The sequence below is a fragment of the Theropithecus gelada genome, chromosome 2 (genome assembly GCF_003255815.1).
Source record: "Theropithecus gelada isolate Dixy chromosome 2, Tgel_1.0, whole genome shotgun sequence".
Classification (NCBI taxonomy): domain Eukaryota; kingdom Metazoa; phylum Chordata; class Mammalia; order Primates; family Cercopithecidae; genus Theropithecus; species Theropithecus gelada.
The window spans coordinates 110,980,992-110,998,174 of record NC_037669.1 but is presented as its reverse complement, the minus strand read 5'-3'; the positions used below and the strand labels follow the sequence as shown (position 1 = coordinate 110,998,174).

Here is a 17,183-nt window from a genome sequence, read left to right as displayed (position 1 = left end):
CCCCTGAGTTTTTTTTTTTTTTTTTTTTTTTTTTTTTTTTTTACCATTACTGCTATCCTTTATTTTTTACACATTAACTGGTTATTGATGGTATTTGGAAATATTGGAAATATTGTTAATTAATAAATGGTGATTTTATATTTAGCAATGCTATTCAACTTTTACTTTAGTTCTAATAGTTTGTGCACTATTTTGGATCTTCTCAATGGTCAATGCTGATTTGAAGTTTCTCTAATTTCTCACCTTAGCCGTCCTAATATAGTCTCTGTTTAAGTTCCTAACAAAGAAGAGGAGGAGAGCAGGAGGAAGAGAATGAAGAAAGGCCAGAAAGTCAGATAAGGCATAAACTCAATGATTAGCTTCAAAATAATTTAATTTTGACTTGGTACTGAATGATTTACACTCACTAATTCTGTTAGGTGGTACATAATAATTCTTGTGAAGTCTGTTTTGTGACATAATACGGTGATGAAATTTTAGAAAACTTAAAAAAAAAAAAAAAAAAAAAAGAAAGAAAGAAACAGAGGCCCAGAGACTTAGTAACTTGCTCAGGGTCACAAAGTTAGCAGCAGAACTGTGGAATGCTGGTAAACTTGTACAGTTAGCTCTGCCTCTGGAATTTCAACTTAAATGTGTCACTCTCTGACCACAATTTCTACTTGTTTTTGCTCTTTCACTCATTTATTCCTATTTTGATCATTTGTTATAGGTCCTGAAGACCTTCAGGTCCGTGACTTGTTTAGCCTACTTCTCATGATTCATTTCTTTCAACATTCTGTAATCCACAGCACCTTGAACTGACTTTTATTCTCTTGTCCTGCCTCCTTAACTATCCTCCAGAACTCCAAGCGGTCACCATCTACTTCCATGCACAGACTGCTGGAAACCCCACACTATGATGGGTTTGAGACCATGTCACATTTTGGGCCTTTCCTCTTCTATTGCGCCCTCTCACTGCCCGGCAAACCTTCTACTCTATATCCTGTCCCACTCCCGTGAGTGGCCATTCTAACCTTTGGGTGCTTTCCTTAAGCCTTTTCTATACATTTCTCATCATTCTCAGAAAATTATCTTGACTTGTACTTTACAGGATAAAAGGGAATGCCTGCACAGGAACTCTCTTAACTTATTCCTTGTGTCCTGGAAGCTCATCTGTAACTAGTTCCACTTTCGATTCCATCTCAGCTGAAAGCTATGTTCTGTCTGTCCTCAGGGTCCTGTTTCCTCCTACCTCAGGAAACTTGCTCCTTCATTAACTCCACTTCCTCTGATATCTCCAGCTTCTCCCTCTTCTGGCTTATTTTCTCCCCACCTTAAAAAAGAACACACCAGGCTGGGCTCAGTGGCTCACACTTGTAATCCCAGTGCTCTGGGAGGCCAAGATGGGAGCCTGACTTGAGGACAGGAGTTTGAGACCACCTTGGGCAACACAGTGAGACTCCGTCTTGACAAAAAAATAAAATAATTAGCCTGGAATGTTGGCGCATGCCTTAGTCCCAGCTACTTGGGAGGCTGAGGTGGGAGGAATACTTGAGCCCAGGGATTTCAGGTTACGGAGTGAGCTATTATCAGGCCATTGTACACCTGAGCAACAGAGTGAGACTCTGTCTCTTTTTTTTTTTTTTTGAGACGGAGTCTCGCTCTGTCGCCCAGGCTGGAGTGCAGTGGCCGGATCTCAGCTCACTGCAAGCTCCGCCTCCTGGGTTCACGCCATTCTCCCGCCTCAGCCTCCCAAGTAGCTGGGACCACAGGCGCCCGCCACGTCGCCCGGCTAATTTTTTGTATTTTTTAGTAGAGACGGGGTTTCACCGTGTTAGCCAGCATGGTCTCGATCTCCTGACCTCGTGATCCGCCCGTCTCTTAAAAAAACAAAACCAACATCACAAAACCATCTTTCTAATTTGTGTCCTTCTTCAGTCATTGCATTATTTTATTAAAAGCTTCTTTAAAAACTTTTCTGATCTTGTCTGTACTACATCTGCCTCTAAGACTCAACACTGCGGTCTGATCTTGTTAATCCACTAACACTGTCCAGGTTGTCAGTGAGCTCTTAGCTGTCACACTTGGTGGATATGTTTTGGTTCTAATGTTACTTGACTTTTTGAGTATTTGCATGTTTGAGCTTGTTTTCCTCTGGAACTGTTCCTCTCCTGTTTTCTTTGACACCATTCTTTCTTGGCTTCCTCTTATCCTTTCTCAGTTTTTTTCACCAACACCTCTTCCTTTGTTTACCTCTTAGTTATTGGCATTTCCTAGGATGTCATTTGGCCATCCTGTCTTCTTCCTCAGAAAGATACTTTTCTTCATCAGGGTTATCCATATTTTTGTTTAACCACTTTCTCTAAGCTGATGACATTCAAATTAATCTCTCTCTGGAGGTGAAGATCTGATCATCTTATTCTGATCTGGATTTTTCTACTCCAGCATTTCATAGGTACTTCAACGTCGGTGTGCCCAGACTGAACACCGTATTCTCTTGCTAAAAGGTTTCCTTCCTCTTCAATTCTAGAGACCTAGATATTCTTTGATCTGCTTTCCCTCTGTGTCTTACTGATGATCTTGTTACCTGGGCTTCCCAAATAGCTCTGAGGTCCACCCTGTCTTCTCCATTTCTGCTGTTCTTATCTGAGTGTTCATTATCCTTAAAAGGACTAGTGCTGACCAGGTGTGGTGGCTCACACCTATATTCCTGGCACTTTGGGAGGCTGAGGCAGGTGGATCACCTGAGGTCGGGAGTTCGAGACCAGCCTGACCAACATGGAGAAACCCCGTCTCTACTAAAAGTACAAAATTATCTGGGCATGGTGGCGCATGCCTGTAGTCCCAGCTACTCAGGAGGCTGAGGCAGGAGAATCGCTTGGACCTGGGAGGCTGAGGTTGCAGTAAGCCGAGATTGCACCATTGCACTCCAGCTTGGGCAACAAGAGTGAAACTCTGTCTCAAAAAAAAAAAAAAAAAAAGGACTAGTGCTGTTGCTTCCTGACTAACCTTCCTTCCCTCAAACTTGCTGCCTTCAATCCCACCCAGTCTGCACACTGCTCCCAGAGCCATCTTTCCAAATGCACATATCTATGGCACACTGCCACTTAAATCTTTGATGTTTCTCCCTCTTCTACAGGATGAAGTCCAAACTCTTTTGCATGTAATTATAAGGTGCTCATGATCTGGAGCCTGCAGCGTTTCTAACCCTCTCTCTTATTCCACCAAGTTTGTGCTCCAGACATAGCAAATCACTTCTCCTTTCTGGAGCACACTGTGATTTTATGCTTTTGTCTGTGCTGTTTTCTCTGTCTAGGATGTCTTACTTCTATCCCCACTCCCCTCTTACCTGTTTTACTCCCTGTAGTCAGGATATCCATGCATTCATCCATCCATCCATCCATCCATCCATCCATCCATCCATCCATCCATCCATCCATCCATCCATCCAACAAATATTTACTCAGTAGCTGCTGTATGCCAGGATTGCTGCTGTTCTTACCAGCCCTGCCCACACCCTTATCCTCAGATGAACCGATCATTTCCTCCTTATGATATGATTGTGCCTTTTTTGAATCTTTCTTAGCACTCACCAGAATCTGTGGTATCGTTTGTTTACATATATGCTCCCCTACTATGCTGGCTAGCTCCTTAAAAGATGGAACATGTCTTCATTCAGTTGGCAGTCCGAGCCCCAGCACAGAATCTGACACAGGGGCACAGTCATATTTGCTGATGGAGGAGTTTTATTTTCTCAAACCTTGTTGATTTTGGTTGTTGACTGATGCAGAGGTGATGGTCTTTAGAAGGAGGTTCTACTTTTCTGCAAGTCTAAGATGTGAATCTCACAGTCTGGGACAGGCTCATGTTCTAGCAAGTCTTCGTGCAACCCCTCCTTGTTATCCTTCTGCCATCATGCAGGAAAGGAGGGGGCTGTGAAACTAAAATAATTAAAAGGACACCATAAAATTCTGTAGAGAGATTTCAGGGGACCTCCAGGAGTGATAAAGGTGCTTTGCAATAGGTTTTATTTCATCCCTTTTTGAAGCAGGTAAGTGGAGAGGGGAAGAAAGAGGCTCTGAGATCACAGAGGAGTGATTCTGAGAGAGATGTGCTTTTGGCATCAGTATTTGGAGGGACAGGTTTTTGAGAAAGTGTTCTGTAATGCAGATTCCTAAGATGTGAACTGTAAACCTGTAGTAGAAACTGTAAAAACTTAATGTGAGAATCACAAGGATGAGTCAGCCTTCAAAGTCAACTATTAAAATGTGAGAAAGCAGCCTTAGGACTCATGAGAGGACAAACTGAGAAGCAGAAAATGTGCAGCAAGATCTCGACACCTGTGGCTGCTTGGAATCATGTGGCATTAAACCCACACATCGTGGTCTACTGGAAATGTGCTTTTTCCTAGTAACTGAAAAAACATACACTGTGGAAATATGGTTTTGGCATTATACTTGATTTGAGAGTGAAATATTTTGTGTGAGCATCAGATGAATGGCCTCTTTTGTATTACCACTTGATGGGCATTTTATTTCATTACTGCTGACACGATACTGGGCCGGGTGTGGTGACTCACGCCTGTAATCCCAGCACTTTGGGAGGCCGAGGCGGGCGGATCACGAGGTCAGGGGTTCAAGACCACTCTGACCAACACAGTGAAACCCTGTCTCTACTAAAATTACTAAAAATTAGCTGGACGTGGTGGCAGGCACTTGTAATCTCAGCTACTTGGGAGGCTGAGGCAGGAGAATCGCTTGAATCCGGGAGGCAAAGGTTGCTGTGACTGAGATTGTGCCAGTGCACTCCAGCCTGGGCAACAATGTGAGACTCCATCTCAAAAAAACAAAACAAAACAAAACAAAACAAAAACCAAAAGAAAATACACAATGCTTAGGATGACAAACATAGCCACTTGCTGGTGCTCCAAAAATGTTTAGGGAGGTTAGACTGAGACTTCATGTGCCCAGACTATCAATGACTATTGATATTAATCCTTTTAACAATAGTTATTAGGCATGCCCAGGGCCAAGCACTAGAGACCCACTGGGTAACCAGGAGAATAAGATCCTCACCTTCTGGAGCCCCATCATCTTTCCTGAGTTTTTCATCGTCAGGCCTGGACTCCTGCCCTCTTGGGAGCAGGTGCTGATTTGAAGTTTAAGTAGTGACTTCACCTTGATCCCTGGTTTCCATTTCTCTTTCCAGAAGTGCTTTCTTTATAACTTAATAAAAATAAGCAGGTGGATAGCATTGCCCTTCACCTACCTGCATTAACCTGGGTCAGTTCCCTGTTTATCCTGGAATTGCTAATCTAGATGGAATATTTCTTCTTGGCCTTCTATAAAAACTGGGAATCTCTGAGATGTGCTTTTCCCCCACAAAGATGTTTATTTTATAGGTTGCATTTTAATTATCTTTTGTTTTCTTTTCAGAAGGTAAGAGGGGCGTCTGGTGGAGCGTTACCGAAAAGGAGGAATTCCAAGATTTTTTTAGGTAAATAGTAGCATGCTCAGATTTTGTGTTTGTGTGCGTGTGTGTGTGCATACTCATGTGCATCTTTGATTTGGAGTAATAGGTTGTTTATTGCTGTACAATTTAAGGATGAGAGGCACAAATTTAAAGGCCTGCCTCCACTCTGCGTTTACCTACCAGCGAAGTGTGCTTTTAGCCCTCTTAGTTGGGTTTAGTGCTTTGAAGCAATTATACTTACAGTGACTAGACAGTAATTATAATTCTGCTTCAAGTCTGTTTATTGCTTACTTTATTTTTAGTTTTTGAGACAGGATCTGGCTCTCTTGCCCAGGCTGGAGTGCAGTGGCGCCATCTTGGCTCAATGCAACCTGCACCTCCTGGGCTCAAGCCCTTCTCCTAGCTCAGCCTCCCAAGTAGCTGAGACCACAGGCACACATCACCATGACTGGCTAATTTTTTGTGCTTTTTGTAGAGACGGAGTTTCACCATGTTGCCCTGGCTGGTCTTGAACTCCTGAGCTCAGGCGATCCAGCTGCCTTGGTTGGGATATCAGGCGTGAACCACTGCGCCCGGCCAATTTTTTGCTGACTTTAAATAGCTGGCTCTTGCAGTGGCTCACGCCTGTATTCCCAGCACTTTGGGAGGCTGAGGCCGGAGGATTGCTTGTACCCAGGAGTTTGAGATCAGCTTGGGTAACATAAAAAGGCCTTGTCCTTACCAAAACATTAAAAAATTAGCTGGGTGTGGTGGTGTGTGTCTGTAGCCTCAGTGACTTGGGAGGCTGAGGCAGGAGGATCACTTGAGCCCAGACAGTTGAGGCTGTAGTGAGCTTGACACTGCACTCCAGCCTCAGTGACAGAGTGGGACCCTGTCATTTTTTTTTCTTTTTCTTTTTAAAATTAGCCAAACTACAGACTTCATTCAGATTTCATAATTTTTCTCCCACTCATGTCCTTTCTTCGTTACAAGATACAATCCAGGGTTCCGCATTGTGTTTAGTTGTCATGTTTGTTTAATCCTTTCCAGACTCTGATCGTTCTTCAGTTTTTCTTTGTCTTTAATAATTGTGAGACTTTTGAAGAGTGCTGGTCAGTTATTTTGTGGAATAGACCTCAGTTTGGTTTTATCTGATGTTTTCTCATGAAAAATGTGATGTATGCATTTTTGGAAAGAATCCTACAGAGGTAGCGTGCCCTTCTTAGTGCATGGTATTGGGGTATATGGTGTTGACATGTTGTCATACTGGTGATGTTGAACTTGATCATTGTTAAGGTAGTGTCTGCTGGCCTTCTTCACTGTAAAGTTATAGTGTAATTAAGAAATATTTTGAGAGTGATACTTTGAGACTGTGCTAAATATCTTGTTTCTCCTTAAAGTTTTGTTCCCTAATTTTAGCATCAGTGGACCTTGCCTGCAATAATTATGACTCTAGTGTTTGACTAATGGTGATTTGAAAATTTCCCTTATTCAGAAGGGCCAGTTTTGTTTATGCAAATGACTACTGATTTCTAGATCATATAATTATGGTTATATTAAGCTTCTGATATGGTTTTCTCAAGCGAAAAAGTGGTTTGATAATATTTGACCGAACAAGTTTATATGCCTAAATGTCTCAGATTATTGTTTGAAAGGATTTGCAAAATTGTTTCCATAGTATGATTTCATTTTTGTAAAAAAATTCTATACATACATACACATATGTATATACAGATATAGATATGTATATGTATGCATGCATGTATGAATGTATATCTGTGTGTGTACACACACTTCTACACACATATACACATGTGTACATATATAACTGGGAGATCAGAAGAGTCTGGAAGAATACTCCAAACTGTTAATAGTAGCTCTTTCCCAGTAATAGGATGGAAGTGATTCCAATTTTCATCTTTTTGCTTCTCTGTATTTAAACTTTTTCTATAACAAAGATGCTATTGTGATGAAAACACACATTAATTATTTGAAAAGTAAAGCCATTGAAAACTGCTGTGGAGCTGAGTTTCTTTCCTGGTTTGATTCTCAGTTACTCTGTGTTGGATCCAAACTTGCTGTCTTCTCCTGCTTCTCAGCTCATGCTTTTCTGTACAAGGCTTATCTGCATTTGGTTCTTCTACCTTGGCCAGTCTTCTTTACTTCTCAACCTGCCTTTGGACCACAACCCAATTTAACCAACCAAACCCAAACCAGGCTAGCATGAACCCCAAAGCTGAAGTTATGAATATCTTCTGATGCTTTGGTTATTAGTCTTCCAGCACTTTTGCACTAATATAGATCATATGATTTTGTTTAGATCATATGATTTCATTTGAATTAAGTGACGTCAGCAGGTTCGGCTTGAAGGCAGAACTAACTAAACATTTTGACTTACCATTGTTAATTTTTATTATTTTCTTTGGTGGAATGAAGAAGTTATCTGACCTTGACCTTTAACTTTTGTGTCTTCTTTTCATAAGACCTGGAGGTTTGATTTTTTTTCTAGTGATTATTTTGGTTGTAGAGGATATTGTTATGAAACAGTTTTAGAAATTAATTTGAAAGTTAGCACTGAGGTTTTGTGCTTCAAACTGTGTGGACCCCTTCCTTCCATTCTTCCGTAGGGGACTACCTACCATTTTGTTTCAGTGAGGCTTTTTCTACAGGTTATTCTCTGTGTTCAGGCAAGATATCATATCTTAGAAAACCACAAGGTGCATCTAGAACTCACGGCCCCCAGAAATTGTTCTATGACTATATTAATTTAAAAAAGAATGCCATTAGCCCCAGATTCCATTTCTCCCTGCTGTTTTATATCCAGGTTCTTTACAAATTTACCTCCTTCATCCCAGTAGGAGTTCTTTCTTTTTCTTTTCTTCTTTTTTTTTTGAGACAGGAACTCATTCTGTTGCCCAGGCTGGAGTGCAGTGCACAATCATATCTCACTGCAGCCTCAACCTGCCAGGCTCAAGTGATCCTCATGCCTCAGCCTCCCAAGTAGCTGGGACTACAGGCACACACCACCACACATGTTTAATTAAAAAAAATTTTTTTAAAGTGATGGGGTCTCACTGTGTTGCCCAGGCTGGTCTTGAACTTCTATGCTCAAACAATCTTCCAACCTCAGTCTCCCGAAGTGCTGGGATTACATGTGTGAGCTGCTGTGCCTGGCCAGGAAGTTATTTTTTACAGGAATTCATTCTTTGCAAGTTCTGATTTAAAGCCCCCTCAACTGGTGCTTGTTGTCTCCTAGGAACAGGTACTTTTATCTTGACATATTGGTCCCAGCCCTCTGAGTTGATGTGACCTGTTAATTAATTTCAGTGATGGGATGTGTATTAGGGTTACATCTGGTTTACATAACAGTAAATTTAAAACACTGGTAACTTTGTTTATTTATTTATTTATTTGAGCTGGAGTCTGGCTCTGTCACCCAGGCTGGAGTGCAGTGGTGCGATCTCGGCTCACTACAACCTCCGCCTCCTGAGTTCAAGCAATTCTCCTGCCTCAGCCTCCCAAGTAGCTGGGATTACAGGTGCCCACCACCATGCCCGGCTAATTTTTGTATTTTTTTTTTTTTAGTAGAGATGAGGTTTCACCATGTTGGCCAGGCTGGTCTCGAACTCCTGATCTCAGGTGGTCCGCCCACCTTAGCCTCCCAAAGTGCTGGGATTACAGGCATGAGTCACCGCACCTGGCCTATTTATTTATTTTTGAGACAGGGTCTCACTGTGTCACTCAGGCTGGAGTGCAGTGGCACAATCGTGGTCACTGCAGACTCAGCCTCTTGCAGGGCTCAAGCGATCCTCCCACTTCAGCCTCCCAAGTAGCTGGAACCACAGGCATGCACCACCACACCTGACTAATTTTTGTATTTTTCTGTGGAGACAGGGTTCTGCCATGTTGCCCAGGCTGGTCTCAAACTGCTGGGCTCAAGTGATCTGCCTGCCTTGGCCTCCCAGAAGGCTGGGATTACCGGCCACTGAGCCCCAGCCAATTCTGGTAACTTTAAACAAGATAGATGCTTATTTTGCTGTCATGTAGAGGATGTTGGGAAACAGTAAGTATGGTGATGTGATGGCTTCATGTTCACCAGGGATCTAGGCTCTTACCATATTCCTGCTTAACCCTCCATCCTGGCCCATGATTTCCAACCTCATCACTACCTTACGGTCCATAATGGCTACTGGAACTCCAACCATCACATCCTGATTCTGGAAAGCATGAAAGAGGAAAGGGGAGGCCGAGGCGGATGGATCACCTGAGGTCAGGAGTTTGGCAGCTTGGCCAACGTGGTGAAACCCTGTCTCTACTAAAAATACAAAAAATTAGCCGGGCATGGTGGCACATGACTGTAATCCCAGCTACTTGTGAGGCCGAGGCAGGAGAATTGCTTGAACCTGGGAGGCGGAGCTGAGATCGCACCATTGCACTCCAGCCTGGGCAGCAAGAGTGAAACTCCATCTCAAAAAAAAAAAAAAAAAAAAAAAAAAGAAAAGAAAAAAGAAAGAGAAGAGGAGAAAGAGGAAGGACAAAATAGTCTAATCTCCCAGCAGAATCACCTTGCTTTTGTCAGCCTTCTCATGGAGCCCCCAATCAGTTTACACCTCTCTGTCAGAACTTGGTCACATGGTCACATCTAGCTGCACAGGAGACTGGAAAATAAAGCCCACCAACTGGCTTCACTGAGTAAAGTTTGGGGTCTCTTATTAGGAAGAAGAGGACAGTGGGTATTGGGAGGCAGCTCGTAGCCTCTGCCACAGACTCTTTCCCTCAAAGGGACGCTGGGATTGTTTCCTCATGGAGAGGAAGATAACTCAGAGCTCTCTTGCAGTTTCTTTGTGATTTTTTGGTTAGGAAGTACTATTTCACTGGTACTGAAATGAAATTACGATGCTTCTTCTTCTGCTTCATGAAACAGATGTAGGTGGCCAATGCTTTATCTTGGATGAAGGTGTTTTCTTCCCATTCATTTGATGACTTTGTGAATAATTCTTTTTCCAGCGGCTCAACAGTGACACTGAAACCATTGAATCATTTGGTTACAACTTGCTATTGATTTTACAAGGGAAGATGAGGCCACTGACTGGTGCCAAAGGGCTTCCCGGTGTCCTGAGCACCACCCTGCCCCTCAGTGGTCAAATCACTCTTCCTCCACATTACTTTGATGTTCATTCAAGTGGAATGACCTCAGTACTAGCTTTTGCTGCTATCTTTTTTTAAACCAGCAATGACAATTATTGGTAATTAAAAAATCATTTAAATTCTATCCTTTTAAAACATCTAGGATTACCTCATGGGTAAAGCTTAAAATTGAGAAGTTATAAAGGGCTCTTCATTGAAAATTAAGTTTTTTTCCCCTCCCTTCCCTGTATCCTAGCCACTTGGTTACTGCCTCCAGAGACAAATATTCTGTTTGTACATCTTTGTATATATTGTGTATCCTCTCAGCAATTTTCTATACATAAATAATGCTTTTAGATTTCTTTTGCCTGTGGTCCCTAGCGAGCCATTAACTCTTTGGCTCCCAAATTGTGTTCTGAGGCAACATGGGGTGCTGCAGTGAGCTCACCAGGGCACTGGGGGATATTTTAAGTCTCTGAGGGAACATAGTGGCGCTCAAACATTGCATGAACTAAACACAGTATAGTTTTACTATTAGGTTACCCTATATTCCTTCCGATAACTTCATATCTTTGTAAAGCTGGGATTTTTTAGTGGTTTCTGTGGTAAAAGTCAAGCACCACGTGAAAATCAATGTGAAATGGGAAATAAGGGTGGCAGGGGCTGATCTGATTCAGGGACATTGTGCATTGCCCAACAGCGGCACACATCCCATTAGTGAAGGACTGGGGCTATTTCAGAGTGAAGTATTTTTTCTTTCAACTTACATATATATATTTTGCAAATGGTTAATTAGTTGCTAGAACGTAAATACCAAGTTTTTTTGATCTAACTACTAAATAAACAGAACCATAAGGCATTTCTTTTCTTTTTTTGAGATGGAGTCTTGCTCTTGTTGCCCAGGCTGGAGTGAAATGGCATGATCTCGGCTCACTGCAACCTCTGCCTCCTGGGTAAAAGCGATTCCCCTCCCTCAGCCTCCTGAGTAGCTGGGATTATGGGCGCCCGCCACCACACCTGGCTAATTTTTTTGGATTTTTAGTAGAGACGGGGTTTTGCCATGTTGGCCAGGCTGGTCTCAAACTCCTGACCTTGTGATTTGCCCACCTCGGCCTCCTAAAGTGCTGGGATTATGGGCGTGAGCCACTGTACCTGGCCAGGCATTTCTTTTGGCTTAAGGTTGCTGTGAAAAAATTGCTGGGATGCTTAGGGGTGCTGTGAACCGCGAGAGTTCAGCTAGAAAGGGACACTATTAGGTTGTGTTGTAGAAAGATAACTTGGAAAAATATGAAAGTTGATGAGTTTGGGGTATAAGCTGATATGAAAGAGAGAGTAGAGAAGCGAGGAGGTAAGGGAGTTCTGGATCCTTCAAGAAATACCCTAAGGCTCACAATGTGATTCTGGCCTAATTCCATATATATATATATATATATATATATATTTATTTATTTATTTCCGATAAAGCTACAAATATGCATAGATATGTAAATAACTGGTAATGCATTTAATTTAAAAAATACCATATGTTTGATACATCATAAAAAACAGTGTTAAATATTTACATCTTTATGGAGTCTGCCCCAGTTTTCACAAATAGCAGTAAAGGAGTTCAGTTCTCTGTGTCTGAAGAGTGGAACTTCCGAGGAGCCACCACTTCACCTCAGAGAATTCCACTTTTTTTGGCTTAGACCAGGTGTTTAAAGTTGCTGAGGAATAGATTGAAAACAGAAAATTTGTGCAAAGTTTCACTAATGGGCCTGTTCAGAAAGTTCACCTGCGCCTCTGATAACCAGAAGGTTCTAATAAATTACATTTTGCAATTTTTTTCTGAAGTGGGTAAAATAATATGTTCTGTACTCAAGAGGCTTTTCCCCTGTACCTTCTTTTGAGGGTAAATAGTTGGTTAGATTTTGCAGCCCTTGGACAGATCGCTTGCCTCCAACAATTAAAGTTAATATGGTCAGCCTGAGTGAACTCTGACCTGGGAATCAGAGCCCTAGCTCTGTGTAGGGACCCATTCATTCTCTCACTGTTCTCCTTCATAGCTTAGGCATCTTGGGGAAATGGGTAGTCCCAGCCACTTCTCCCAGGGATCTGGGAGGATCATCAGACAAGAGTTTGTATTTATTTATTTATTCTTAAACTTAGAGAAATCTCTCTTGGGTATTGCCACTTAATAGCCACAATAGAAAGTAGCAGCTGGGGAGAAGTTGGGGGTCCCTAGAGTATGGTTACTCTGTAGCTTCTTCAACTAAATATTTTTGGGATGATGAGACATGATTTAGAGACATGTGGAAATTTTAGGTCATATTTAGGGCTGTGGGATCATATGTGTTCAGGAGGAACCTTAGATTTGTCCCCTAAAATCAGAATGTAGGTTACCTCTGATGGACTTTTCCCTAATTTGGATTAAGTTTTTTGGGAAAGATCATGCCCCTCTTCCATTCCATTGAATTAAAAATAAAAGTAAACTTAAAATAAATGTAAAGAAGCACAACAAAGTTCTGCTTTTCTGCATGACAGCAGTCTTGCTTCCTCTTAAACACGTGAGTCGCCAATTAAAATACAACGCAACTCTTTTGATATTCTTGTTTTGCATGTTGATGTTGTTGACTTCCTGAAGTCCCCATTCACAGACATTTACAGAGTGTGTGGTGTGTGCCGGGCACAGTACAGGGGCTAGGAACATGGGAGTTAAGACTCATTTCCTGCTCTCTGAGTTTACAGTCTAGAAGAATTTGAAGGTGATAACTTCTGAATACTCAGATTTCACAGAAGATCCCCACATGGTACCATGGTCTTGCAGCCAAAGAGAAGGGAAGGCACTTTTGGTTGTGTTAATTGCCAGGAAGAGGGAGAAGGTGATGATGATGATGGTGATGGTGGCTATTGTTTGCAGAGTCCCCTAGTACCTACCAGATCCTACACTAGGGTGCCTTAAAACTTTATCTTGTTTAATCCACTTAACGGTCTTGTGGGGTAGATAATATCTATGGCTTACTCACAAGAAAAAAGAACTTAGAAATAAATTTTCTAGGGTTACATAACTAGCAAATGTCAGAGTGGGATTTTTTTTTTTTTTGTATTTTATTTATGCCAGGTAAGATTTGAATTAGCTTTAAATGAGCATGTTTTCTGTGGAAAAGAGACAGATAATATCTTGTATGAGCTGAATCTGCATACAAAAACACAAGATTTATGCTTTGGTTACTTAAAATTGTTAAATATAAATATTATAATAAAGAAAAATTTAAGAATAAGGTTCACTCATTCATGATTTCCATTTGTTTAGTTTTCTTTCTCATTTTTGTCTATAAGCATAATATAAAGTCTTTACAGTGAAGATGAATTTTGTGTTTTTAGCATTAACATAGTATAAACATTTCTGTTCCTAAATAGTCTAAATAACTATGATTTAAATAATATTCTATTGGGTTGAATACTATTTTTTTTTTTTTTTTCTGAGATGGAGCCTTGCTCTGTTGCTCAGGCTGGAGTGCAGTGGTGTGATCTTGGCTCACTGCAACCTCTGCCTCCTGGGTTTAAGCAATTCTCTGCCTCAGCCTCCTAAGTAGCTGGGATTACAGGTGCATGCCACTATGCCTAGCTAATTTCTGTATTTTTAGTAGAGACAGGGTTTCACCATCTTGGCCAGGCTGGTCTTGAACTCCTGACCTCGTGCTCCACCTGCCTCAGCCTCCCAAAGTGCTGGGATTATAGGTGTGAGCCACCATGCCTGGCCAGGTTGAATACCATTTTTTAAATTAAACATTTGGATTCCAACTTAAAAAAATTATAAATATTGAAGCATTCACATTTTTATAACATATAGAATCTTTCTTTGAATTATATGCTTTACATTAATGCCTTTACTTACTAATTAAACTTCTTTAAAATTACATTTTGTCAAATGAACCTCACTTCTATGGCTATCTAGTAATGTTGTTTGGTTTGGTTCTTTATTTTGGTATTTCTGACTCTTATAATTTAAAATCTTTTATTAAAACATTTAGACCAGGTGTGGTGATTCATGCCTTTAATCCCAGCATTCTGAGATGCTGAGGTGGGAAGATCGCTTGAGGCAAGGTATTTGAGACCAGCCTGAGCCACATAGTGAGACCCTGTTTTTACAAAAGATAAAAAAATTAGCCAGGCCTGGCAGTCCTAGCTTCTCAGGAGGGTGAGGTAGGAGGATAGCTAGAGCCTGGGAGTTTGATGTTGTAGTGAGCTATGATCACACCACTGCACTCAAGTCTGGGCAACAGAGTGAGACCCTGCCTCAAAAGAAAAAAAAAAATAAAGCTTAGACTGCATTTTGGCTGTATCTTCTTTATTTATTTATTTATTTATTTATCACTACAAACTGCCCTACCTTTGGGAATTTACACTTGATCTTAGCCAAAAGGCTGAGAAGCGATCGCTTTGGGAATTTAAGAGCAGAACTGTACACAAATATATACTAGGTTTTACAAGGTAATAACAGAATCTAGACCCTTTGTTTCTCAGGTGGCTGCTTCATTAAGTAAAATAACTTTCTTCTGTCTAGAGAGCCCACGTTTCTGTGTGTGTTCTTATGCCTATTTGTGTGTAGCTTTGTGTGCATGTGAGTGGAATATAACTCGCTAGCTCTTTGTCACCATAGTTCCAAGCCTAAATATACAAACATGATCTGGGATGCTGGCATCCCTGTGAAAGTGATGCTGAAATGTCCATATAAATATTGTGACAAGACATTTCCTTGAACCTTCGTTTAACCTTTACCAGAGATGAACCAAGCAAAGAGGGGACGACTTGGTAGATAACAGGCTAGAGGAGCTCATCTTCCTTAGTGAGAATTCTCCACAGCCGAGGACAATATGGCTCCTCACATTATAGGGCTTCCCCGTCAGGTCTACTATGCAGTAACTCAACACTTTAACAGACAGAGAGGGAGAGAGCAAGAGGGAGATTTTGTTTTTAAATAGTAGCTAACATTATTTGATTACCTATTATATGCCAAGCCTCTTGTTCTCGTTTATCTCCTGTATAAACTGTGTGAGATACATACTATTATCTTCATGCTACAAATGAGAAAACTAAGGCTTAGAGAGTTTATGACTTGCCCAAAGTAACATGAAGTTTTGGAGCTAGTCTTGAACCTAAGTTTATCAACTCTAAAACCATACTTTCATATTATGATGTTGCAAAAAACCCCTAAGAAACCAAACCACCATTCCAGCCTATTGTTATGAAATCAGGAACCAGGTACCTGACACATCGTAATTACCGGTCCTTTCCTTTTTAAGAGTTTCTAAGAAATTTTCTTTCTGAGAAATTCTGTCTGAGAATTGAGTGTCTTGCACATTTGTCTAATTTAACTGTAAAGCTTTATGAAATGGCTCAGTCTTCTTCATACATCAGTCACTGATATATAAGTATTCATAACTTGATGGAAAGGCCTGCTATTGGTGGTTTAGGACAGATGGACGGTCCTGTCAGAGGAGAAAATTGTAAATGTCACACCCTTGGTATTTCATCGCCTTGGATTTCTGGCTTTCCCAGTGAGTGCTGCCATAGTGTGGGATGTTATTTTCCTCACTTCTTGTTCTTTGTTTTTGTTTTCTCCTCAGATCTAGATACTGATGACGATTTAAATAGCGACGATTATGAATATGAAGATGAAGCCAAACTTGTTATATTCCCAGATCACTATGAAATAGCACTACCAAATATTGAGGAGTTACCAGCCCTGGTCAGTGAGTGTGCACGGCTGCTAGCTAGATGCGCGTGACTCTGTGTCAGGTGTGTGTGCGTGTGTGGTGTGTGTGTGCGGGGGTGGGGTGGGGTGGGAAAAGCGGGTTGAATGAAAGAAGAGGATGAGAATGAGCATGAATATGCACATACCTCTTCTCTTCTGTGACAGGGGTCTTGCAGGCTTACATTTCAGTAGTGCTGGGCCTTTTACTGTCTCTCACTTCAAGTGCTGGTAGGGCTTTGTTGCTCATTAGGCTGGTCTCTTCCAGGTTGGGCTGGCTTCTTGCCTCCTAAATCACAGTCTGTTCCTTAGATTTTCAAATTCTGCACCCCAGATCTACAGGGACTGCTGAAGAAGGACTTTTCTGATCAGAAGGGTGACAGTCTTTTTATCATGTTTATTATGTTGGCCTTCCATGTAACATTTTGTTTGGAAAAAAATAGAAGTGTTCCACTGCTGAAACAATAGCGACGCAGTTACAAAAAGAAGCAGGCATTTACAAACTACAGGTCTCGGCAGCTCTGGGATTAAGTGAACCTTCTTTTCAGTTTTACTCCCTATGTGAACCAAGACTACTTTCTAGGTTTTAGATATTTTGAGCTGTGAGCTTCCCCTTTCCTCTTCCCTTCTCTTTTCTTCCTTTTCCTTTCTTTCTAATCCAGTTTTGTGGACGGACCTTAATTTTCTTGAATGACTTGAAGCTGGAGCTGCTGGTGGTGATGTAGGGAAGCCAGGTTTTGTTTTCCTTTCATTCTCGCATGCTGAAAGTGGGCACAGAGTTCCCGTGGGGACCCTAACTGTTTTTCCTACTCTTTGCTCATTTCCTGTATTGCCTGTACCACTTTGTCCTCTTTCCCTTTTTTTTTTTTTTTTTTTTTTTTTTTTTTTTTTG

General features: G+C 41.3%; 1 protein-coding gene and 1 pseudogene across 2 annotated transcripts in view; one reads left to right on the top strand and one right to left on the bottom strand.

Moving 5' to 3' along the window:
* USP13 (ubiquitin specific peptidase 13) overlaps positions 1-17,183 on the top strand; it is a 135,984-nt gene that overhangs the window by 32,387 nt on the left and 86,414 nt on the right. For both annotated transcript variants that reach the window (XM_025377547.1, XM_025377548.1), the window contains exons 3-4: positions 5,415-5,475; positions 16,167-16,288. In XM_025377547.1, the coding sequence (XP_025233332.1) occupies positions 5,415-5,475; positions 16,167-16,288 (183 nt within the window). The remainder of the gene's footprint in view (positions 1-5,414; positions 5,476-16,166; positions 16,289-17,183) is intronic.
* On the bottom strand, positions 14,798-14,975 carry LOC112619993 (annotated as a pseudogene).